The 24,657-nt window shown below is 41.4% G+C and overlaps 1 protein-coding gene across 1 annotated transcript; it reads right to left on the bottom strand.

Annotated features, from left to right (window-relative positions):
- Window positions 1-12,279: 12,279 nt before the first annotated feature.
- dusp7 (dual specificity phosphatase 7) lies at window positions 12,280-22,707 on the bottom strand. The gene is made up of 3 exons (XM_067388801.1): window positions 21,924-22,707; window positions 20,087-20,515; window positions 12,280-14,756 (listed from the first exon to the last, which is right to left on the bottom strand). The coding sequence occupies exons 1-3, from the start codon at window positions 22,312-22,314 to the stop codon at window positions 14,449-14,451; spliced, it is 1,128 nt and encodes a 375-aa protein (XP_067244902.1). The 5' UTR covers window positions 22,315-22,707; the 3' UTR covers window positions 12,280-14,448.
- Between the last annotated feature and the right edge of the window lie 1,950 nt (window positions 22,708-24,657).

Raw genomic sequence — 24,657 nt, 5'->3', positions numbered from 1 at the left:
TAGCAAATCGAGGGAACGAAATAGTAAATCGTATGGACGATTTAGTAAATCGAGGGAACGAAATAGTAAATCGTATGGACATTTTAGTAAATCGAGAGAACGAAATAGTAAATCATGCGCACGATTTAGTAAATTGAGGGAACAAATAAGTAAATCGTGCGCACGATTTAGCAAATCAAGGAAACTAAATAGTAAATCGTACGGACGTTTTAGTAAATCGAGGGAACAAAATGTAAATCATGCGGACGATTTAGCAAATCGAGGGAATGAAATAGTAAATCGTACGGACGATTTAGTAAATCGAGGGAATGAAATAGTAAATCGTGCGGACGATTTAGCAAATCGAGGAAATGAAATAGTAAATCATGTGGATGATTTAGCAAATCGAGGGAACGAAATAGTAAATCGTGCGGACGATTTAACAAATCAAGGGAACGAAATCGTGTGCGTGATTTACTTCCCCCCCGCATGTCATGTGCAGGGCTCCTTAATTTTCCATCTATACTTTTAGCAGTAAATATATCAATGCACTAGCAGTATACATGTACGTGTACATTTCTTGGAAGAAAATTAGCACATTTTTTAGCTTATAAAGGTATACTTCTAAGTACAACAATGGTAAACTTTGAGTAAACAACTAGTTTACATCTTTTTCTTTATTATTGAACATGTAAACCTATAGGTATACTGTTAGTTTACTAGTTTTTTAGTTCATAGTGCACTTTGAAGAATTCTCTCATTAAACTACTAGTTTAGTAATTTTATACAAGTATACTTATAGTTTATTGTTTACTATTTATTTATTTTTGAATATTAAGTATACACTAAAATCAATATGGAGTATGTCTCAAGTACACATTATGTACACAGTACGCACACATTCAAGTATACCATTATAAGTACACTTACTGCATTAAATACATTTGGAAAGTACTTGAACTTAAAATTAACTTGAAGTACACTTCTTTTTTTGTATGGAGAATGAGATATTGTGGCCGTGAAACCGTGCTTGTGTTCACGTATTTACTCAGTGCTGCAGATGTCATAATCACGGTCACACCGAAGGCTTCCTGCATGTAGAGGAGTCTCAGTCAGTGACATGGAAGGAAGGAGAAGCATCGCTGTTCCTCTATTTGTGACAAACACAGCAAAGTTATGTCCGCTTTCTACTGATCTCAGCAAAACCATAACCTGCGCTTCCTTCCTCCTGAGATGACTGAAGTCTGGATGTGAAGACACACTAACTGCATCACACGCATGTTTGCTGAGGAAATGGCACAATCAGTGGAAATGGACTGGATTTTCTCTGAATCAATGAACTTTTAAAAAATGGTACTCTAAAATAATAACATCTAAATCAACTGGTTTCATTCAACATCAACATCATTTAAAGGGTGATTTCACCCAAAAATTTAATTTCATCCATCCATCCATTCAAACCATACACACATCCATCCATCCATCATCCTTCCATCAATTCATCCATCCATCCATCTATCCATTCAACCCATGCACCCATTCATACATCATCCATCCAACACATCCATCCATCCATCCATCCATCCATCATCCTTCCATCAATTCATCCATCCATCCATCCATCTATCCATCTATCCATCTATCCATCCATCCATCCATCCATCCATCCATCCATCCATCCATCATCCTTCCATCAATTCATCCATCCATCCATCATCCATCTATCCATTCAACCCATGCACCCATTCATACATCATCCATCCAACACATCCATCCATCCATCTATCCATCATCCATCCATCCATCCATCTATCTATCCATCATCCTTCCATCAATTCATCCATCCATCCATCATCCATCTATCCATTCAACCCATGCACCCATTCATACATCATCCATCCAACACATCCATCCATCCATCTATCCATCATCCATCCATCCATCCATCTATCCATCCATCATCCTTCCATCAATTCATCCATCCATCCATCATCCATCTATCCATTCAACCCATGCACCCATTCATACATCATCCATCCAACACATCTATCCATCCATCATCCTTCCATCAATTCATCCATCCATCCATCATCCATCTATCCATTCAACCCATGCACCCATTCATACATCATCCATCCAACACATCCATCCATCCATCCATCCATCCATCTATCCATCATCCATCCATCCATCCATCCATCCATCCATCCATCCATCCATCCATCCAACACATCCATCCATCCATGCATCCATCCTCAGTATAATCGTCTGTCCCGCTGGAACTGGAGTGTTGTGATGGCCGGAGTGCCAGAGAAATGTAATCACTATAATGGCCATTAATCCACCCTCCGAGATTCAGACATGAGATCATTCCCACTTTGGGAGGATAAACGGGGCTAATGAGAGCTAATTGGAGTCCACTGTCACTTCTGAGTGTGGGTTAGATGAGTCTCTCTCATGTCTTTTCAATACAAAGGCAAGAATATGTAAAGGCAATGGATGCGTTTCAATAAAGATTTAATATCCGTTGTTTGGTTTCTCTGTTTAACATATTTCTGTATGTGCACAATATGACATTAAGTTTCTGATGGGCACAATGTTATTGAGGAATGCCAGCACCTGACTACAAAAGCAACATTTCAAGGCATTATTGATGAGCATCAGACATGAAAACTGTTCCAAAAGCTGTAGCTAATAAAAAACACCTTCTTTTGGTCATATTTACGGCAGAGCTTCTGTCCTTCATGGATACAGCAATCTCAGAATAAACCCAGAGAAAACAATCCACCCAAGATGGAAGATGAAACCAAAGAAATGTAAGTGTGGTACAGGCCAAAAGCCCGAGAACATGTGAAAATGCTCTGAATTTAATGAACTGAGTCAACTGCTTGAGTCTCTGTATCTGTCAGCACAATGCCTTCCGTTAGGAACAGAACCGATATCTCCAGTCCTATAAAAGCCTGATCTGAACGTTTGTGACATCATCACAAGCACTCTTCATTGATCAATGGTAAATGTGTAATTATAGGCAAACATGAGCTCTCCGTAAATAGACTCTGATCACTGCTATTCAAGCTGACCTTCTGTGAAGCGGTTCAGTATCGACATGTTCAGAGTCTGTCAGACCGATAGAAATCCACTCTTCCAGTCCAGCTTCAGACACTTCACCAAAGCAATGAAATCAGTGAAACCATTTTAGCTCTGTGAGAAAAAAGTACATTAGGAAAGGTTTGGTGAAAAAACAATTAAAAATACTGAGGGTAGAGAGTCATGCTGGTGGAACAGTTCAGGCACACCAGTTAAAGCTGAACTCAGTAAGATTTGCGAAGCTCCCCCTACAGGTTCCTTCAGTGAATCACACTGTCGTAAATACTCCAAGCGCAGCTCTGGACTACATGACTGCAACGCTCACCAGCGCAGTAGTTTTGCAAATACAGTACAAGAAATCTCGATGGAGGTGGGTAATTTTCGAAATTGTCTTATAAAGTCGTAATATATACATTGTTTTTGAATTACCGTAAAGCATTTTGTCACTCTCGCGTGAACATGAACATGAGGCGAGATTGTGTCGGGTCGGCGCAGCTCAACTTGCAAGTGCTGTTTTCTGGCGTAGACGTGCCAGAGGGGGTTAGTGCTCGCCTCAAACACACCACTACAAGTCAATTAACCATCGTAAGGACTTAGAAAACTATTTATGAAGGTACAAAAGTTACTTAGTTCAGCTTTAATTAAATGTTTGCATTGTTTGTACTCGTCATGTAAAAGGGAGTTCTTCTCTATTTCAGTGTTTCTGAAATGCCTCCATCTTGAGTTTTCTTCACAATATTCCTCATTTAAATAATTAATGCGCAGAATAAAGGGGCGGGGCCTGGTTGAGTGAGTTAGTAGTGTGTTGAAACTGGCGGTTATGGTAAGGGGCGGGACATTTCCCAAACACCAATCACAACACACTGCTCCAGCCGACCAATCAGAGCACTTTGTGCTTTTCAGAAGGAGGGGCTTCACAGAGACAGGAACTAAACAGAGCGTTACTGACAGACTGGGAAGAGAGGAGCTGCAACAATGGACAATATGAGGAAAATAGTCAACATTCAAGCAGGAAAACCTGCTCTAGTAGAGCACAAAAACAACATCAAGACTGTGAAATGGCATAATATGTCCTCTTTAAAACATTTGTCTCATTTCTCGTTTGTCATTCTGACCCCTGGGTTTAATCTAAATCTCACCCTTCAGCCGGATGCTCTGCCACACACACATGATGAAAACAGCCTCATAAACGAGGATTACAACAAAGCAGCAGGTCAGACTAATTGAATTGGGATGAGAGAAGAGAAAGATGCTCTGAAATAAAAAAGAATGGGGCTCTCCTGATAAACTCAAATGTATTTATGTAGAGCTTTTCACAATAGATCTTGTTTCAAAGCAGCCTTAAGGAAATTATTATGTTAATGTTTATAATATCTTCATGCATTATAGTCGCAGATTAAAGCTGGACATTGTATTCGGGTAAAGTTTGATATATTTATAAAGATAACTGTGTGATAATATAGTTCACATTTTGTGATGATACTTACAACCAATCAATTTAGATTTGCTATATTGTATAAACCGCTTCGCACGAAGCAGTACATTTGGACATGCTTAACAACTGACCTTTGATTTTACAAGCTCCTCTGAGACACATGTAAAAATAAACCTGACTTCTTGGCACTTTTCCATTGGTGGGTCATCATATTCTTCATTTTCTGCTCAGGGTCAGTAATGGAGCTGAACTAGATTGCTGTGTGCCAAAAACTAGAGCTGCTGGAGTCATGTCACATCATTAAAGCTGATGTTTTCTGATGGTTCCTGCGGCTCTGCTGAAGATCAACTTACTTTTGCAGTCGCATGTGTTTCACAAGGCCTCAGTCTGGCCTCAGCATTGTTACTGCACAGACCAAGACAACAGCATGAACTGAGTCAACAGAGTCCCTATAGTTAGATATGTACACTGGCCTATCAGCCCTGAACATACCCACAATCCCTCAGGCCGGCACTGTTAAACCTGATGATACCCTTGGCTGCATGTCAACGTGATTTTGTGTATCTGTGCTATAATGGAGGTTATGTTATATGCTGAGGTTCATTTACTGAATCTGAAAAACAATATAGTATAAGGTATCTATAATCTGGAGTTAAGATATTGGCTCGGTTTCACAGACAGGGCTTAAAATGAAGCCAGGATTAGGCCTTAGTTCAATTAGGACATTTAAGTAGCTTTTATAAACGTACCTTAGACCTTTGTCAGTGCAAGTTTCTTTCAGTTAAAACAGCTTAAACATGCATTTTAGTCTAGGACTAGCTTAAGCCTTGTCTGTGAAACTGGGGGATTGTTCATTAAATCAGGTGAACGCAGTGTCTGCTGAGTTTTTTACATCGTGAGAGAAGAATAAACAGAAAAAGCCACATCGAAGTGCTTGATCAGAAGAGTTCTTGACACAAAAGCACTTGTGATACCCAACAGACAGGGACCAAGAGGAGCCGGTAGAGGGAGATACCATGACGGAACCAATGGCCGGAGGAGCCAGGGTGGAGCTTTGGTCTGTGTGGAAACTGGGGGCCGACTGATGGAGGCAGAGCCGAAAGTGATGGAGATCAAGGCGGAGCTGAGAGGCCGATGGACCAGGTCGACATCCACGGCCCAAGGTGGAGCCACTGGCTCGTGAGACCAAGGTGGAGACGGGGACTCGGCAGACCAGGGCGATGACGAAAGAAGTGAGGACGATGGGGAAGCAGGCAGGAAGGAGAAGCCAGGTGGAGCCAAAGGGGTGGAGGATCAAGGCGCAGCCAGAGACCTGAAAGTCTGTGACATGGCAGAGCGATGACTCAAAGAGGCTGAGCCGGAGGACAAGGGAGCCCAGAGGAGTCGAAGGAACGATGGCCCGAGGTGGAGCCAAGGTGGAGCTGAAGTGATGGGCTTGGTGGCTCGAGGCAGAGACAGAGGATCCCCATACCAGGGTGGAGTTGTAGACTGGAAGCCCTGAGGCTGATCTGTGGAGCAGAGTGAAGCAAACAACAGAAGAGCCGAGGAACTGAAGGGAACCAGCAGAGTTGGAGCCAAAAAAACTGGCTGTCTTGGGTAAGAAGACTTAAGTAGAATATTTAAATTAAAAACAATTATGAATAATCAAATAGGACTGATCATTTCAAACCCCACCCACTGACTTGATTGTTGTTTATTGTTACATTTCAGTTCGTTTGTGACATCATGGAGAAACTATTCATTAAATTCAAGCAGTGACAGCAGAGTCGATTATAACCATCTCAACATCATTATTATATCATCTATTCCTACATTGCCTCTATGATGTGTCAGCAGATCACACACACACACACACACACACACACACACACACACACACACACACACACACACACACACACACACACACACACACACACACACACACACACACACACACACACACACACGTCTGCACATAAGAGCACAGTGAGGCTTTTGTAATCACCTGTTAAAGTTTAACTGGACACACAGCAGCCTTATCAGCAGAGCAGCTGGACGAGTCGGAGCGAGAATCACAGGAGAGGAAGAAAAGACCAGAGATATCTGCAGATATTTGTCTCCTATGCTAGAAAAAACTCGAATTATCCTTGTTGGCCAATGTTATAAAGTGATGCATGGATGCAGCATGGCTGTATTTCCATCTCACTGGTCATGTTTTCCATCTCTGTGTCTGAACTCAAGCAGAAAATCTGCTGTATTGTGAAAGGACTCATTAAGGTTCTCGAGTCGACCTACCCTAACAGTGACGCTGTCTGTGGATGGGTTTTCAATATCCTACAGCCACTTTGACATTTTGTGATCTTACTCTGATTTTCTGGCAAAATCTACATGCATGTAAAAACATCCTAACCAACTGTGACACTGCAACAAAAATTATGTTCTTCCTCAGTATTTCTGTCTTGTTTTCCAGTACAGCTATTTAAACATTATTAAATCAAGATACATTTACAGAAGAAGCAAAATGACTTGAGATATAAAGTCTTGTTTAATGAAAATACACTGGTGTAGTCAGGCTTAGGCTATCCTCACACCAGCCTTATTATTAACAGAACTATGATCATGAATGGGGGGTATAACCTATATATGTCCTAATGTTTATTACCAGAACACATTTTGTGTGGCTCAGTGATCCTGATGGGCACAAGGACGCCAACTACCCTTCGTGTCCAGCTGACCTGATCAGGCTGAGGGGCGTCACGATCTCTGCACAGGACAGGGATGGTCATCAGTCCTGAGCGACTGAAACATGCCTCATCTTGTATTGTTCCTGCAGGGCGTTAGTACCGTGCCACGCCGGCTTTATGTAACCAGGCAGAGCTAACATTTCTCATTTGTAAAAGGCACAACCTCATAGCAGAGCTTCTTCCTTTAACACTTGTTATGCTGATCATCATGTTGCATAATCACAAACTCGAGACACTTGTGACCTGGTTTAGGTTCGGTTATCATTGTGCTCAAGCACAAGAAGAGGATCCAGATCACACATCTGGACATTCGATTCGATTGATCATCTGCAAAGACGGAGCCTCTGCTTCTGTTTCCTGCATTTCAGTCAGAAAGGGCGAGCAACACAATATATGCTTTGAGAACGAGCACGAAATTGTTCATTCGTGTCTTATGTGATTTCTGTCCACAGGAATAATGTGACTTATTCTTCAACCCAAAATCCAACTGGATGAACAGGATGAAAAGATGATGAATGAAGCTGGTGGTAAAAAGAGCAGCTTCTTCCAGCCGCCCACACATGTTGTGTAACGTGAAGTGTTTTCAAGTGCTAACAGGAAGAGGATTTGTGCTTCATTCACCACTGCACTGGACGGATCGGAGCATCTGTGACCCCCTTCACTGCTGCGGGTAACATCCGATTCAGGCAACGCAGGTTTATTGGGGGAAAAAAAACATGCCTCTATAAACATTTTTGCAAAACTCCAAAAAAAACATACCTATACATAAAATTGACTGCAATTTCAGCTCACCCGGTACAGCAGAGCTCTTGTGATGTGAAGCGCGCTGTGAAACACCAGTCACAATAAAAGACAACAGAGACTTGAAGACTTTTGTTAACACTATCGGTTAGGTTTAAAACAGGCGGTTTGTTATTTTCAAACACATTAGAGCAATAACCTTTCAGACATTTCATTTACAAACTGCTGCAATATATACAACAACCAACATGATAAAACTTCTTTAAATTAATCCATTTGAGATCGAATTAATGCTAGATTTTTTGCTATAAATTACGGACATGGCATCTGAGGACTACTCGTTTTTCTCAGTTATTTTGCTTTATTTCCAGATTCAATCATAGGCTCGTTCTTATGTACTAGAGCACGTACGCACATGCGCACTCTTCAAAAACGGTGCTTAAAATCTCTCGACAAACTAAAATATGTAAATGACATTTGTATATATTCGAAATAAAATATATACATTGTACTTAATGTCAGCCTGCTTATTTTGCTCAACATAAAGATTTATTAAGTCCACATGTGATAAAAAGCACTATGCTTCTAATCACAGCTCGAGAGCTGTCGTTCAAGCGCACAAGTTTGCGATGTAGTTTGCGAATGTTCGTTTGAACGATGGTTTCAGGAAACACCAAATCGTTGAACTATGTAAGTAACAACGGAACTTGTGATGTTAGTTGGCTAACGATGCTTTTGGGAAACGCAACCCTGTTTAGTTCCTGTCTCTATGAAGCCCCTCCTTCTGAAAAGCACAATGTGCTCTGATTGGTCGGCTGGAGCAGTGTGTTGTGATTGGTGTTTGGGAAATGCCCCGCCCCTTTCCATAACCGCCAGTTCCAACACACTACTAACTAACTCAACCAGGCCCCGCCCCTTTATTCTGTGCATGAATTATTTAAATGAGGAATATTGTGAAGAAAACTCAAGATGGAGTTGAGAAACACTGAGAAGAACTCCCTCAAACAGCAACATTACACACTAAAGAAAGATGAACATGGAATAAAGCAATTTCACTTTGAAAATGCTGAAAAAAAAGCAACATTTTGCAGAAAATGTCGCCACAGGCATGTTCTTCCAGTGAGTCTGGGTTGGTTTTGGTCAATTACCAATTAGTTGATGCAACACTAGAAGACACAATCTATTATATGCCTGATTTCATGGGATGGATTCAGCAGACGCACTTATCCAAAGCAATCTGATGAAGATAAATGACAATATGCCACTTGTATGTGACCGCTCGTTAGTTTTCTTCACATCTGGCCAGAATAAAGAATAAAGTTCCCACACCTGTTGGCAGACATGATCAAGCATCTCACGCTAGATGATTTCCAAGCTGGCGACGCAGTTGAGCGCGTCATGTTCAAACGTGAGAGCTTTGACGTGAGGTTTGGGTGGCCAGTGAAGCGTCTCTGTGCTGGTGTGGGTGGAGGTCGGAGTCGTGCGTCATGCAGTGTTAGCGGTCTATGGGAGCTCAGCTGTTCTTTAAGACATTGCTCTAAATCTGGCCAATTAACACCTGCAGCACAGTCTTACTGGAGCATTGAGCTGGAGACGCCGCTGCTCAGCGTGCTGAAGACACTGCTGCCATAATAATAGTGTCTCAGAAGCATGAGTGCACAACCAGGGCTGTTCAGAGTCCTCGTACATGTCGGCAGATGGACGATGACTGCGTTAGGATCAGTAACATGCCTTAAGAAAGACAAAAATCTGACCGATTCAAAGCAAAAGCATTTAAACAGTCTAGTGAAGAAAAGACCTGTTGTGATGTGTATTTTATTATATATATATATAAATCTGTTAATTAAATTATCTTTGTTTTCATCATGATTTGAGTCGTGCACATCAGAGATGTTGTCTGACAGTATCTGTACTGCATAATTCCAGTTTTCTGACACTTTGTAACACTGTTATGCAAATCCAATGACAAATATTTCAGTATCACGATTATCATCTCCAGTGTTGGCACCAAATCCCACATTAAACTGATTCTCATGGAATGACTCCGTGAATATAGGCTCTAGAATCCAGTATCTGGCCTAATTCCAGCTCTCCGTGTTTGCGTGGGCTTCACTGCTTTCTGCTTCTGTGAAATCGAGAAACGAAGAGCTGTGAACAGAGACTCGCTGTGTGATGTGTTGTCCTGTCCTCTACGAGCTCGAGGTTATCAGTGTCAGATTGTAATGGTTGCTGTACGTCTCGGTTCATGAAGTGTAACTCGTCTTCAGTTAATTAACCCCTGTGTACTTGTTGCATAGCTTCAAATTTAGAGCATTTTCAAAAGCAAGTCTCGTTAAGTAGTTGTTTTTTCACTCCGCATGAATCATGTTTTAAACACTACACTATATCCATTTAGCTTTAATTAGCACTGCTTTCCTTCGGTCTGTTAGTGTGGCGTGAATGAATCTGTGTGAAGGTGTCATCGTAGTACGCTGTTCAACAACTACTCACCCATCAGCCGCTAACTGTTGGTAGTATGATAGTTAAAGCTGCAGTGACTGAAGAACCTCACTGGACTCGTAGAGAGAAAAGCAAGTCTGTATTTTTAGGAGTTTAGATAAATAATTAGAATATCCAAGTTCATTTATATGGGAGTGAAAAGGAAGCCGTGGCAGACGGACTAATGTAGATTAGTGTTTCACCAGCATAATAAAAACGATGTATTATTTGCCCCTGAGGAAACAAAAACTGAAGCTGAACTGATCCGTCGAGCACTCTCAATCTGAACCCGTTTCTGAAAGAAAAACTCTTTTATAACTCGCAACTCTGACTCTTTATATCTTGCAATTCTGACTTTTTATCTCGCAACTCTATTTCTCACAATTATGACCATTTTTCGGAGTTACGATTTTATAACTTGTAATTCTGACTTTTTTTTTTGTAAATGCAAGTTTATTTTTTTTCTAATTCTGACTATTTCTCGCAGTTGTGTTTGTATCTCGCAATTTTGACTTTTTCACAATATGTACTGGTGAATTGCAGTATGCATTTGTGGGAACGTTTGCTCCTTTAACCCTGTTCCTGACATACAAAGAATGCCCTCCACTCACGTCAAACCATAATCAAGGTGAACATCCCAGTCGCTTCTCATAAGAAATCTCCCCTTACCACTCAACATGACAGGTACCCACTTGTTCATTCTTGTTCTTAAAAACGAACTCGAAAAGACAGGCTGAACGCATTCATCTTAGCATGTCTTACATTCTCCATAACCCGACGGTCCTTGAAATAGACACCCAAACGTATTGTGCAATATACTGAGCTGTAATATTTGCTTCTTCAAGCAACTTTTACCCAAATGTAAGCAACAATTTCAAAATGCTTAGTGCAACATAGCCTAATTCATGTAATACTGTACATCGAATACAGCTAAACCTTCATTTAGCACTTCAGTTCAAAGAGTAAATCTGACAAAGGAAACGCCAGTAAGATCTTTAAAAAGCGCCCAATCTCTGATCTGAGAGTGCATGTCAAACTGACCTTTAACAGTCAAATTTTGAACTCATTCTATAAAAATAAACCAAAAAAGAGGACGTGTGCTGTAGTGTGAAACCATCAATGACGCTGACGTTCATCAAATGATGTTTGGCTCCTTGCCACCACTGCAATTTAGCTTGCTTAGTGTGGACTTAAAATCTATTAATATTCAGTTCACGAACACCATATTGTCTGCTGTCAAGCTTCATGTAGTTGAGAACTGAAGTTGCAATTAAAACTGAAATGACAGATTCCTGATTGAAGAATTGGGCAACACGGACTGTTTTTCCTGTTTGTTATGTAAGGCTCTTTGAAGCAATCTGTACGGTATGAAGCGCAATATAAATAAACATGACTTGACTTAGGTTACGAAGAGGAAGCAGAGCGGTGATCGTTTCAGCAATCGGATGTGGTGTCATCACATGCTTCAGAAACCATCTGTATCTGAAATTAACCACAAGGCAACAGGAAACCAAGTGGGCGGGGGGAGGAAGTCTCACCTCATGTAGGATTCATGTTGCAGAAAGACACCCGTGAGGTGCCGTTTTCCAAGAAAAGCCCAGAGTCATGAACGAGAGGGAAAGATGAAGTTGGTATCAGACCAACATTTACAGGAAAAACATGGCAGATCCTAACGGAGAGCGTTTGTTGATCTGGAGGTGGTTAATGGTCTGGGGATATTTCTGGGCTTCTTTTTATAGCACACTTGAAAGGGCGTTATGGGAAGAGAAGCACAGCGCATGGGGGGGGGGGGGGTGGAATGAATACACCAAACCAGACTGGATAACCAAAAAATAATTCAATATTTATTTGCAGTACAAACAAGTCTTGTATTGGTTTTCATATACTATACAATACATACGGACAATTTTATATCCTTCATAAACCAGAAAATTTAACTGCCCGGTTACCAAGCCCAGTATTATACACATATATAGATTGTATCTTTTAAAAAATGTATACAGCACATATAAAACAGCTCTTTGACATTTGAAGCTGTAACACGATGCCGACGCATTGTCAAATAAAAATCCCTGAAAAATTCCTCGGTGAGGTAAGATATACATTTCCTTATTCGCTCGTCTCGTTCCTGGGTGTCGTTCTCTTCCGTTCTTACGGTTATTAAATCGCACAACCGTTGTGTAGCTACAAGAAATGTCCACAGAAAGCCTTGTTCCTGTGTTCTGGCAATATACAAACGGAGAAAAACATGAACCATTCCTCTCTCCCATTGTTACGGATACAAACATTCCTCCACGAGAAGCAGCCTGAAATCAAGATTTACATGTAAATAAAGAAGCTGTGAAATGAAGCACGTTTCAGTCCCGAGGTGACGCCGTGTTGTTATTGTGACTGGGTGACGACGTCTCCAAAGTTGTTTCAAGCATGAGAAAGAGTCGCCCACGATGATATATTAAGGGGACGACCATTGCATATCTGCACAAGATGAATACTATATATATATACTGAGATATTGAGATATATGAGAAGGCCACAGGAGTCAGTAATAGCACATATATTATGGGGGAAATCGAATCGGATGAAACGCACACCCAGTAGCCAGTGTGAGATGTCACTTCGGACACCCCGGGCGAAACGCCGCCTCGGTTTCAAGCTATATCTCTGTGGATCTCTAGTATCAAAAGTAGAAGAGTCAAAAACCCGAGGCCATTTTCTAGAAAATACTGCAAAGGGTTGTGGAGTATATTGCAGAGTAACAAACATAAACTTGACTGACCCGTTAGAGACCATTAGTCGTCTATTATTATTATTATTATTATTACTACATATCGGTTTCTTTAAAAATGAACAAATACAACGATTTCTAAAGAGAGATACAAAGAGTATTGAACAGTCAGAGTAGGAAAGAATTAAAAAGGTTATATAAGGCCAGCTTAAAGCAACCCTGTTAACTCAAGCACTCGTCCACTCGGGTCCAGTCGCTCGCTCCTGCGGTCAGGAACGCCCTCGCTACACACTGTTTACTGCCGGAGCAGCAAGAGTAGTTAAAAAAACAGTCCTCAACATTCAGTGACGTGCCGCACCTCGAGAGGATCGCATGCCCAAATACACATCGAGTGAATAGATATACTCTTATTGAGAAAATAATACAATATATTCATACTGTAACGAGAATCACCAAGGCCAGAAGGTGAAGGAGCCCGAACCGAGCCGGGACTCGTAGCTAGGACACAAACGTCGATCTGTCGTTTGCAGTTAAGGAACAATGAGCTTTAAGTGCGCGCGTCGTCGCTCGCCGGTCCCACGCAGCTGCGCGGCCTCGTCGCAGCCTAGGACTGGCAGGACCTCTGAATGTCTCTTTCTGTGTGTGTTGGAGTACCGCTTTTAAGTGCCAAGAAGTGAAAGGCTTCACCACTGTGCAAAACGCATTAGGTCATTGCAAACGTAGAGCGAGAGAAAATAAAGAGGGGGAGGAGGACTCACAATGTTTGTTTGTGTTGGTTCGGCCTCTACTTTGGACGACGTTTCGTCTGCGAGGAAATATACAAAGATATAGAAACAGACAGACTGCGTGTGTTGAATGTGTCGTGCACCTCAGCGACGCCAATCCAAACCGCCGGTCCGACCCTACATTCTCCTCCGGTTAGAAAAGACAAAAATCCCAGTCGGTACGGTGGCACCCCTTCGAGGTCGAGGGCGTCCCACGGCAGTTCCACTTCCTTCTCCTCGAGTGAGGCGCCGCGCGCTCGTGTTTCTTCTGGTGTGTCGAACCGTGACAGAAAAAGAACAGTCTGTTCCATAAAGGCAAGAAAAGCTGCATTAAAATCCACCGGAATAGCTGCAGGGGCTTCAGAGGGCCCCGTGTGCCGAACCACCCTCCGTCCCTCCCTTCGCCGGCCCCGCCGCGGCTGCTGGACGCTCCTCCGGGTCAAAAGCTCCCCTGGAGACGGGAGATAAACATTCAAAGGGTGGCTGCTCCCACCCAGCGTCCTCTGCTGGCCTTCATGTGGACTCCAGCGTGTCCAGCTGGAACATGTTGTGATTGGTCGGCGTGGTGAAGAAGAGCTGGTCGTTGGGCGAGCGGTTGTCGCAGGGGCTGTTGAGCCCCAGCGTCCTCTCGAAGTCCAAGAGCTGCCCCATGAAGTTGAAGTTGGGCGAGATGTTGGACTTCTTGCGCTTGACGAAATCGTAGGCGTCGTTGAGCGACAGGTTGAGCTTCTGCATCAGGTACGCCACCGTGACGGTGACCGAGCGACTGATGCCTGCTAGGCAGTGCACCAAGATGCCACACTTTTTGGAACGAGCTTCATCTGAGGAAGAGAAGAACACAAAGAGATGAGCCTTAAAATGCCAGACGAGCCCAACTGAATCTCTCACACACACACACACACACACACACACACACACACACACACACACACACACACACACACACACACACACACACACACACACACACACACACTATGTGAATGAACTCAAGCCAGCATGAAACACTTAACACATTCAACTACAAAAAAAAAAAGCTTTCTGAAAGGGCAGAGGTCATGTAGAAATGGGTCAGGATGGTCAACTAGTTGCTTTAAGCTCTACTATCTCGACTTTAACTGAGGCTCAAATTTGATATACACTAGTGTTGTCAAAAATATTGATATTTTGATATCTCCTTTTCAGCAGTATCTCTCCCTCTTCTCTCAGATGGGGAATCGACACACACTCGCCTCTTCTCACTCATTCGCATTGCACATAATTTTGTCATTCCTGCAGGTTTCGCTCACACCACTGATATAAGTGTCGCGCTCATAAAGCAGTCTTTCAAACAGCTCGAGAGAACCAAACTGAGCTCTTTTTGTGGTTTATTGGGCTTAAATGGTCAAATACATGTGTGGAAATTCCCGTCTCGCCAAGCATTCAGATAAATGCAGTCAGTTTTGGACTGTAAAGAGTTGAGAAAACGCATGTTGTGTAACAGTGTATTGGATCCGTGCATCAGCTCTTAAAGTGACAGCAGCCTAATAAACCTGCTGCTGTCTGTCATGTTAATAAAGGACAAAAGACAGAAAAATCACACGCTACTCGATTCAATTTTATTAACTTTAATTGTAAGCATTCAACAGCTTCAATGACACATTTTAAAGACAATTAAATTCAGACTACAAATATTTTATATATTGCTGGCCTGTATAATCGACGCCTGTTTGTGACAAAACAAACATTCAGTGAAATAAACACTTTAATTTGAATGAATGACTGTTAATGCATCTATTCAGATCAAAATTGCAGATTTTTCTACAGAGAAGTGTTCTAAAACCTTTCCATCACACTGTGATGATTGACTAATAGAGAGCATTGGGGCCGCACACTTTTTTATATAAAAGTGTCTTAGTGGCGCTCACACAGAGTTTTGCCAAGCGATAGTGAATAGAGGAAGAATCAGACTGAACTGAACCAAATTTATGTGCCAAACGTTTGTGTTGGTGTGAACAAGCCTGCAGACCGACACCTTTGGCTGTTATGTTTTCCTTTTTTCAGCCGCATTAGCGCTGGCTTTTTAAGGGGTTGTCATGTTAAAAACAGCATAAATGTGTCTCTCAAGCTGGGCTCCATCGATAAAGTAAAAATGCGTTACAACCAGCTGTTGTTGAATGACAGAACAGATCCTATGTGACTGACACCATGTCATCACAGGAGGTTTTATGTTCTTGCCGTGTGGCCATATTTGATTTGGGCATGATTATACATAAGTTGATTTGATTTGAAAGTTAATATACCACTAGAGTTGTTTGATTTTTGTTACCTTCAGGTCGCTTGAAACTTTCAGACACCACTGATTAGAAGTGTGAAGACACACAGTCATACAAGCAATACTAGTTAGTTCAAAGAAAGTCTCTCAGGTTTGGGATGACATGAGGATGAGGAAATTACGACAATTTTCAGTTTTGGTGAACAATCCTTTTAAGCCTGATGAGTGTCTGTTGGACACTGAACCAGTGTAATCCTGTAGGACAATTAGTCAGTAGGCACTCGTTAGGAAAATACGTAGTTACATGCCAACTTTTTAAAGGAGCAAAAACTAAAACTCTACTGCACTCCTGAAATTACGGACCACAAAACAGGTTGAGACTGATCTAAAGTCTCCGTCAGAACAGCAGAGCGAGGATTTTCAGTGTGGAGTCTGTGCAAATGTTTTCAGAAAAACATTGTGTAAGTGAATTTTATTTATTATCTATTATTTTATATGTAAAAATTATATATATAAAAAGAGTAAAAAAAAAAAAAAAAAAAAAGAATTTTACATTATATTTTTTTCCACATCACAAGTCAGGTCGTTACACCAGGGTGATCATCATTAACTAAAACATTTCTGTTGAAATAAAGCTGAAATCAAATCAAATATTTATTTATTTTTATTTATATATTTAATAAATTTTTTTAAAGAAAAGTTGTGTCCGCAATAAACTGAAATGTTTAAAATTGAAGCACACAAATTATTAACTGGAAATAAATATAAACTAAAACAAAAATGAATTTAACCTAAATAGCAATATTAAAAAAAACAACAACAAAAAAAAACAAAAACAAATAAAATGACAAAGGAACAGGAAATTCTAAAAAAATTAACTAAAATTAACATTAAACATACATACACACACATATACATATATATACATATATATACATATACATACATATACATACATATACATACATATACATACATATATATATATATACACACGCACACATATATATATATTATATAATATTAATGAAATTAATAAAACTAAAAAAAACTGCTTCATACAAGAAACTATGTAGATGTAGCGTGAGGATGTTTGGGGCTCTAAACGACAAACGAGTTCAGCGGCTGATGATAAGAAGCGCATTACAGACGCTCCACACACAATCACAAACACACACACACACACACGCACACGCACACCACAAACACGCACACGCACACCACAAACACGCACACACACCCATCACGAGAGAAACACCCTCAACTTCTCTCGAACGGATCTGTGAATGGGAAACTTTACAGCCATACATTATTTAGAGACAAAGTGCATCTGGTTTTGTGGGGCATGACGTACTGCAGAGCCATTAGTGCCAGGCGAGGCCGAGTAAAGTGGCCATTTCCTCTTCTCTGCTCGTGATGGATGCTGACCCCTGGAACAATGAGGTCACTTCCCCCAGAACCACTGGCTCCAACACGGAGGCTCAGCGAACGGTTTCTAAGCTTCGATTAATTGGTTAAATCAGTATGTAAAACACAACACCACTGACCTCTTTAGCTTATGCCGCTTTCGTCTAAACAGGAAGTTTCTTTCAGCAAGACTTCCTAATGTCAATAGCTCATGAAAAGTATGTTTACACAGCAAAAGTGAAAGTGTTCAAACTGAACAACAACGTCCAGCCGCATAACAGGATGTTGTGATAGTTTAGTGCACTAGTTTGCCCTTCCGTTTCTCGCTCGCCAACACCAGTGTTAGAATAACGCACATCCACATTAATGATTATTTCTCCAGTCAATGAGCCTCGTGTCGTCACGAACAACATGAATTACTACTGTAGCTAACTCATCTGTAATGTCTTTCCTACACACTCAATGATCATAAAAGCTAGAAACCAGAACAACAGGTTCCAGTCAAAGGCGTGCGAGTGTCATGGACAAATGTGAATGGGACATGATTTCAATTCCTGTGCTGTAAAAACATCAACAGCCAATCAGAATCAAGCTCGAGCATTTAAAGCTGCAGCTACAGAATCAACAGGACGATATTGTTCACTAATATAGTTATTGTTCTTATGGGCTTTAAAGCTGTACATTAAACACCATCACATGATGTAAACAGTGATCTTTAATCATCTACCGAAGCACACACACCTTTCAGCGCTTGACGGGAGTATAAAGACTGAGTGAACTGACTTCATGAAAGAGTGTAAGGCAGATATAACCTCAGTCTCGATGTTTTTAGGAAATGACTTCAGAAGGTGTCAACCGAGCCCTGCCACAGACGACACGTGTGGCTTCATCTGAAAACACAAGAGAAACTAAAACCGTTTCCATCCTCGTTCAAGCTTTCTAAATCACCACGCTGAAGACTTGTACCCGCTCAAAGCCAGAGGTGAGATCTGCTGTGACGCGCGTGTCGATTCACACTCACGGTTCAGTTGCTCTGTGATTCCAGGCCCACATCGATCACTCCCGTAGAGCTCGCTGAACCCATCACATCTACTTACTCTGCTGCACCATTCCGGTAATGTCTTACGTCACCCTTGGAAAACTCGTCTGACCCGTGATCATGTGATTGAGAAATATCTCAATTACGCTTGACAATGCAGGTGGACACGCAAGTGTGTTAACTTGAACGGCTTAAAGGGTTAGTTCACCCAAAAATTAAAATTACTCTCCCTCATGTCGTTCCACACCCGTAAGACCTTCATTCATATTCAGAACACACATTAAGATATTTTTGATGAAATCTGAGAGGTTTTTGACTCGTCCATAGACAGCAATATAATCAACACTTTCAAGGTCAAGAAAGGAACTAAAGACATCGTTAAAACAGTCATGTGACTGCAGTGGTTCAACCTTAATGTTATGAAGAGACAAAAAGTAACTATTTTATTTAACAATTTGAACTGTTGTCATACGCAGTTCAGAGCTTCTGTTTACATCAGAACTCCGGCTCAGTATTGGCCAAAGCGGATCATGTGATCAGCACGACGCGTGCATGCGATGCTGTCGTAGGAGACGGCAAATAATGAGTCGGCATTCGGAGAACACTTTTTGTGGTTTTGCGCACAAAAAGTATTCTCGTCTCTTCATAACATTAAGGTTGATGCACTGCAGTCACATGACTGTTTTAACGATGTCTTTAGTTCCTTTCTGGACCTTGAAAGTGTTGATTATATTGCTGTCTATGGACAAGTCTCGGATTTCATCAAAAATATCTTAATTTGTGTTCTGAAGATGAACGAAGGTCTTACGGGTGTGGAACGACATGAGGGTGAGTAATTTTATTTTTGGGCGAACTAACCCTTCAAACATAAAACAATGATTTCTCCCGCATGTAAACACACTAACCTGCATCTTTACTGCGGATTGAAGCGCATCCACAGCAAACGTTTGGAAATATACTGTTCAGTTCAGTCAAAATACTGCTTATTTATTTAATAACATCTCACATAACAAACGGACACACAAATGATAAGGATTGGCGTTTGGTGAAATCTTTTAAACGCGGTTTACTTGCATTTCCAGGTTATGGGTTAGTGTGTAAACCAGGACAACGGGTTTGATCAATGAGCCGATCTGTGGGATTTATCAGCGCGTCGGTCTGCATGTAAACATGCTCAATGACTATATATCAGGTTCATCATGTAGACCACAGCTGAACACTTGTTATCTGTGTAAATCTGACCCATCTGACCCTTGGCAACGCCACACGGATTCATTCTTTAGCTCACAGTAGAGTGAATTCAAATAAAAGAGTCTGGAGTGTGAGGGATTGTCCTGAACTTCACAAACACATCCTAAGATCACGGCCAGTCTTCAGACACACAATGAAAATAATAAACTGACGGACGTGAGCTTTAAAATTCTGAAAGTCCAAGAAGTGGGAAAACTTACCAATGAAAGAAATGGCTTCTGGGAAAAACTGAGAGAGGTTTTGGCTCCAGTGATCAGAAATGGGAATTTGTTTGTACTTGAATTCCCCGTCGTGTTCAAACATGTTGGGCAGGTTGGGAGTCACGTTCAGGATGTACTTGATGTTGTACTTGCCCAGAACATCCAGGTTGGTGGAGTCTTTGGCACAGCCCAAGTAAAGATACGGTAAAATCTGGACTGGGAATGCTGGTTGGTTACTGGGTAAGGGGCTGCCCTCGGACTCCGTGGCACTGCCCGGCTCCCGGTCCGACTCTCCGTCGGAACAGTCTGAACTGATCCGCAGTCCACCCAGACCCAGAACGGACGAGGGCGGAGAGCTGCTCGGACAGGAGCAGTCCAAGTTAGTCTCGCAGTGCTCTGGGTATTCAGTCTGAAACTTGTTAAATCCTCCTGGAACATGCCAGAAAACACACACTTCAGGATCATCAATCAACAGATCACGCTACTGTACATTAAAAGAGTGAGCAATTACATGCATTTAAACAAAAACTATAGAATATTTGCACATAAATAAACAATAGCCTGATGCAAATATGAGTCTATGGTGTTCCTTGCACATTTTAGTATACTAAAATACGCAATTAACTAAAATACTAATAAGTCTCATAATCATTAGTAATCCAAATAATATCCACTAATATCTAACTTTGTACACACTGGTATCTATTTATTACACACTATTGTGTACTCCAATTGGTACTACAAAAGTCACTAAGACAAAACACTAAGATTAGAAATGTTACCATTAAAACTGTAATGAGTATTGACTAGTTAAAGGGTTAAAATGTTAATTCTGTAAGCATCTGTCTCATGCTGTTCGACTTCCTTCAGTGGAAAAAAAAGATGATATTTTGCAAAATGTTGGTAATCAGTTCTGGTGAGCACCGACTTCCACTTTATGGACACACACACACACACACACACACACACACACACACACACACACACACACACACACACACACACACAATTATTAAACCATCTTTTGTTTTCCATTGAAGAAAGTGTCATTCAGGTTTGGAAGGACATAAAATGTGAATAAATAAACTATTTATAGGTGAACTATCCCTTTAATATCTAAACCACAGATCCTCATAAAACTCAAAATGGGAAAATTACCAATGGAAGAGTTACATAATGGATAATAGCAAAGGAATAAATACTAATATCTAATTTTAAGCACTAGTGAAACTGAAAAATATTTTATTTCTAGTAAATAAATCCGGAATGAGTGTTAAACGCGTCTCAAGTTGAATCACGATCATGACTGACACTGAGCTGTATTTTGTGAATGGTGGCGAAACCGAGAATTACACAGACAAACTCCATTTTCACGACAAAACGCTCGACATGTGCTTCTATTTTCACGAAATATCGAATAGAACGTGTCGATTTATCGAAAAGAGTCCAACAGCGTCGTGATTCAGTCTTTTGGCCGTTCATTCATGAATTGCTCGTTCTCCCTCTGAAAGACAACATGGCGGAGCCATTTTAGGAAATTAATTGAAAACATCTTTGTTTCTCTTTTTTAAAGGATCGCAGTCAAAACACACCACGAGAAAGACAAAAAAATGGCACAAATGAGGTATTTTAAGAGCGGTGTGTTCTTATGGAGAAGCCTGACAGGATCATAACATCGAGCGCGCGACCGAACAGTTCGTCATCTAATGAACTTTTCACGGTTTAAAAGTCAAAGAGCGGGAGCGATTTAATCCACGCACACACGCGCACACACACACTGATTCGAGCTCTTAAAAGTTTTGAATGGCAAATCAAAGTCCAAATAAATCGATCTTGCCTTCCAGGTAATACGCTTTACAGCCGTCATCGCGGAGCTTCTGCATGAGGAGCCCGAGCACGGATCCCGCGGCGCCGCTCTCCTGCCAGTCCGCCGTCGCCTCGTCGTACAGCAGCACCGTGTCCGTCTTACAGCGCTTGACGAACTTCTCCTTGTCCTCGTTATTGGGGATGATGGAGCGGATGGGCAGGTTGCCCTTCTTCAGCCTCCGCAGCATGAGCCCCGGGATGGCCAGGTTGATGGCGGACTCGATGTGCGAGGACTCGAAGAGCTCGTGCGAGCGGCAGTCGAGCAGCAGCAGCGAGCCTCCGCCGGACTGCAGCTCATCCTGCAGCCATTCCGCGCTTTTGCTCGACATCATCATCACGCCGCTCCAGAGAGTGTTTTTCATGGGGGAGAACGGGCGAGGCTGCTGTGTGCGACAAAACGGGGGGAAACGGGGTCCATAAGAGGCTGCGGCGGCAGGGTGATCCGTCAGACCCGGTGGAGAGCGCGGCTCATGATCGCGATCTGTCCGCTCGCCTGTTTGTCATCTTCTGATGGCTGTTTGACAGGCTGCAATAAAACGATCGCGTCATCACACGAGTGGGAGGGGCCGGTCCTGGAGGATTTAAAGGCGCAGCGCCTCTTATTTTCCCTCGCAAAATAATGAAGCTGTTAACTCTATCCCCGCCAGCGTTTCATTTTTATTTTCTTATTATTGTTAATATGTAATTCATTTTTCCAGGAGCTCATTGCTTCTACCTTCAACTAAATTGCTAACAATGATTGTAAATTAATTGCCTATATTATTAGCTAAATGCATTCTCTAAACTGTAATGTTGACATTCTCTGTAAAGCTGCTTTGAAACAATGTATTGTGAAAAGCGCTATACAAATAAATGTGAATTGAATTTTATTTTTTAAGTTGCCAGCCTGCATTTTTGACCACAAAAAGTTCAGATTTTGTTGTATGACTCTGTAAACAGTCAATATATTTTAAAAGAAAAAAAGAAAAGAAAAAAAAAACATTTTATGTTAGCTTCATTCATTCTTTTTTTAAATCTACACTTGAATGTGGGTAAGTTTAAAGCTGCTGTCCGTGACTTTTTTTGTGTTAAAAATTTACAAAAATTATATAATGAGAATGTACAACATGAATCCATTTTCCAATCTGTGTTTTTGTCTTACCCTGAATCATTATGGTACACTTATAATAAGTGTTTATATTCGGACTATTTCAGACCGGACTGGTAGGACCCGCCGCAGAGTATCACAGAAACTGCGTGACTCGCCATAGACACACACGGAGAAAAGTAGCTCCGGCTACAATGTTCTTCTGCAAGACATGTGCAGTTCTGTTTATTATTACATTTAATTCTGTAACGTTAGGCAGTTTTTATTTATACGCTGCTGAATGTTTGATGATCACATTAGCTTACTTGAGCGTAAACAACTTCTATCCACTCCTTCTGGTTTATGCTGATCTTTTTGGCTTGTTTTTGGATCCGGAAATGTTGTACTATTTCAGAAGATGCGTAACAGCGCCCCCTACCGTAAAACAGGGAGAACACGGATTGCTGGAAAAACTCGGCAATGGCGGGGAAAGAGTTAAGATTCACTATCGGTGCGTTCCAAACGGGATATATCGCCCTCCGAAGGGCACTTCGGAGTGAAATTAATCATGGCCGCCATATTGAAGGGTCGTTCCAAACTGAAGTGCTCAAAACTGACCACATCAAAGGGCCCTTCGGAATGAAGGATTTCGAAGGGTACATCTGATGGACACTTTGGGCCCCCATGATCCTTTGCACAGGGAAGTTGTTTGACGTCACAGAATGGGTACAGGAGGCTCGGAGTACTATATAAATGTATATATAGTATTTTTGTATACTACTGTAATATTTATACGAGTTAGATTTGGTACATTACTATGGTCAAAATTTGGACCTTATATGCTACTTCATCAAAAATACTTTACAGCTCCCTTTATCAGTCCATTCAAATGTTTCAAATACAGACACAATATACAATGTGGTGCGATAAACCAAAAATAAATAAATAAACTAACGTTAAACAAAGGGCACAACTTGCACAATCTACTCTTCCTTGATTGTCTCGTTAAGATGATGCTGAAGTGTGTTCCAAAAAGAAGAGTTTTTTGACCCCTACGCCCTTCATCCCTTCGAAGCTCTCACTCCGGAGGGTAAACCCTTTGAAGGGATTAGGGCGTAGGGATGAGCCCTTCAGAATGGAACGCAGGGAAAAAGTCCCTCTTTTGTCAATAAAAAGGCCTTCATGCGTAAATAGCGTGAATGTAACTCGACACCCTCGCTTGATGTAGTGTACACAGATCTATGAATATGCTAATTAGCCCCGCCTCCACTCACTCGCACAAGCTCAGAGATCCACTCGGTCAACTGGAGGTAAACTATGCACAACAGTATCAACGTCAGACACATAACGATAATTAATCTGATTATCAAACAGCTGCTAATAATGTTAAAAACATCACATAGACAAATTAACAACATTAAAAACTTAAAAAAGTAAAGACTTTAAAAGAAATGGTGCCTCATCTATACGCTAGTGCACTTCTCTTCAGGGAAAACAAAGCGAAGGTGTGTTTTCAAGCACAGACACATACAGATTGTTGTCCAGTATGTACGAAATGTCAAAACAGCTTTGAGGGATAGATGTGCTGTATGCTCGGTATGTTGTACCTTCATAAAGGGATAGTTCACCCAAAAATGAA

Source organism: Chanodichthys erythropterus, chromosome 6, assembly GCF_024489055.1.
Source record: "Chanodichthys erythropterus isolate Z2021 chromosome 6, ASM2448905v1, whole genome shotgun sequence".
In the NCBI taxonomy this organism is placed as follows: domain Eukaryota; kingdom Metazoa; phylum Chordata; class Actinopteri; order Cypriniformes; family Xenocyprididae; genus Chanodichthys; species Chanodichthys erythropterus.
This window is presented reverse-complemented; position numbering and strand designations above follow the sequence as displayed.

Excerpts from the sequence above, each read along its gene's own strand:
- dusp7 (XM_067388801.1), bottom strand. The coding sequence starts at position 22,314 with ATGAAAAACACTCTCTGGAGCGGCGTGATGATGATGTCGAGCAAAAGC. Across the intron at positions 20,516-21,923 it reads TAAAGCGTATTACCTGGAAG|GAGGATTTAACAAGTTTCAG; the intron begins GCAAGATCGATT and ends GGCATGTTCCAG. Across the intron at positions 14,757-20,086 it reads AGAAGCCATTTCTTTCATTG|ATGAAGCTCGTTCCAAAAAG; the intron begins GTAAGTTTTCCC and ends TCTCTTCCTCAG.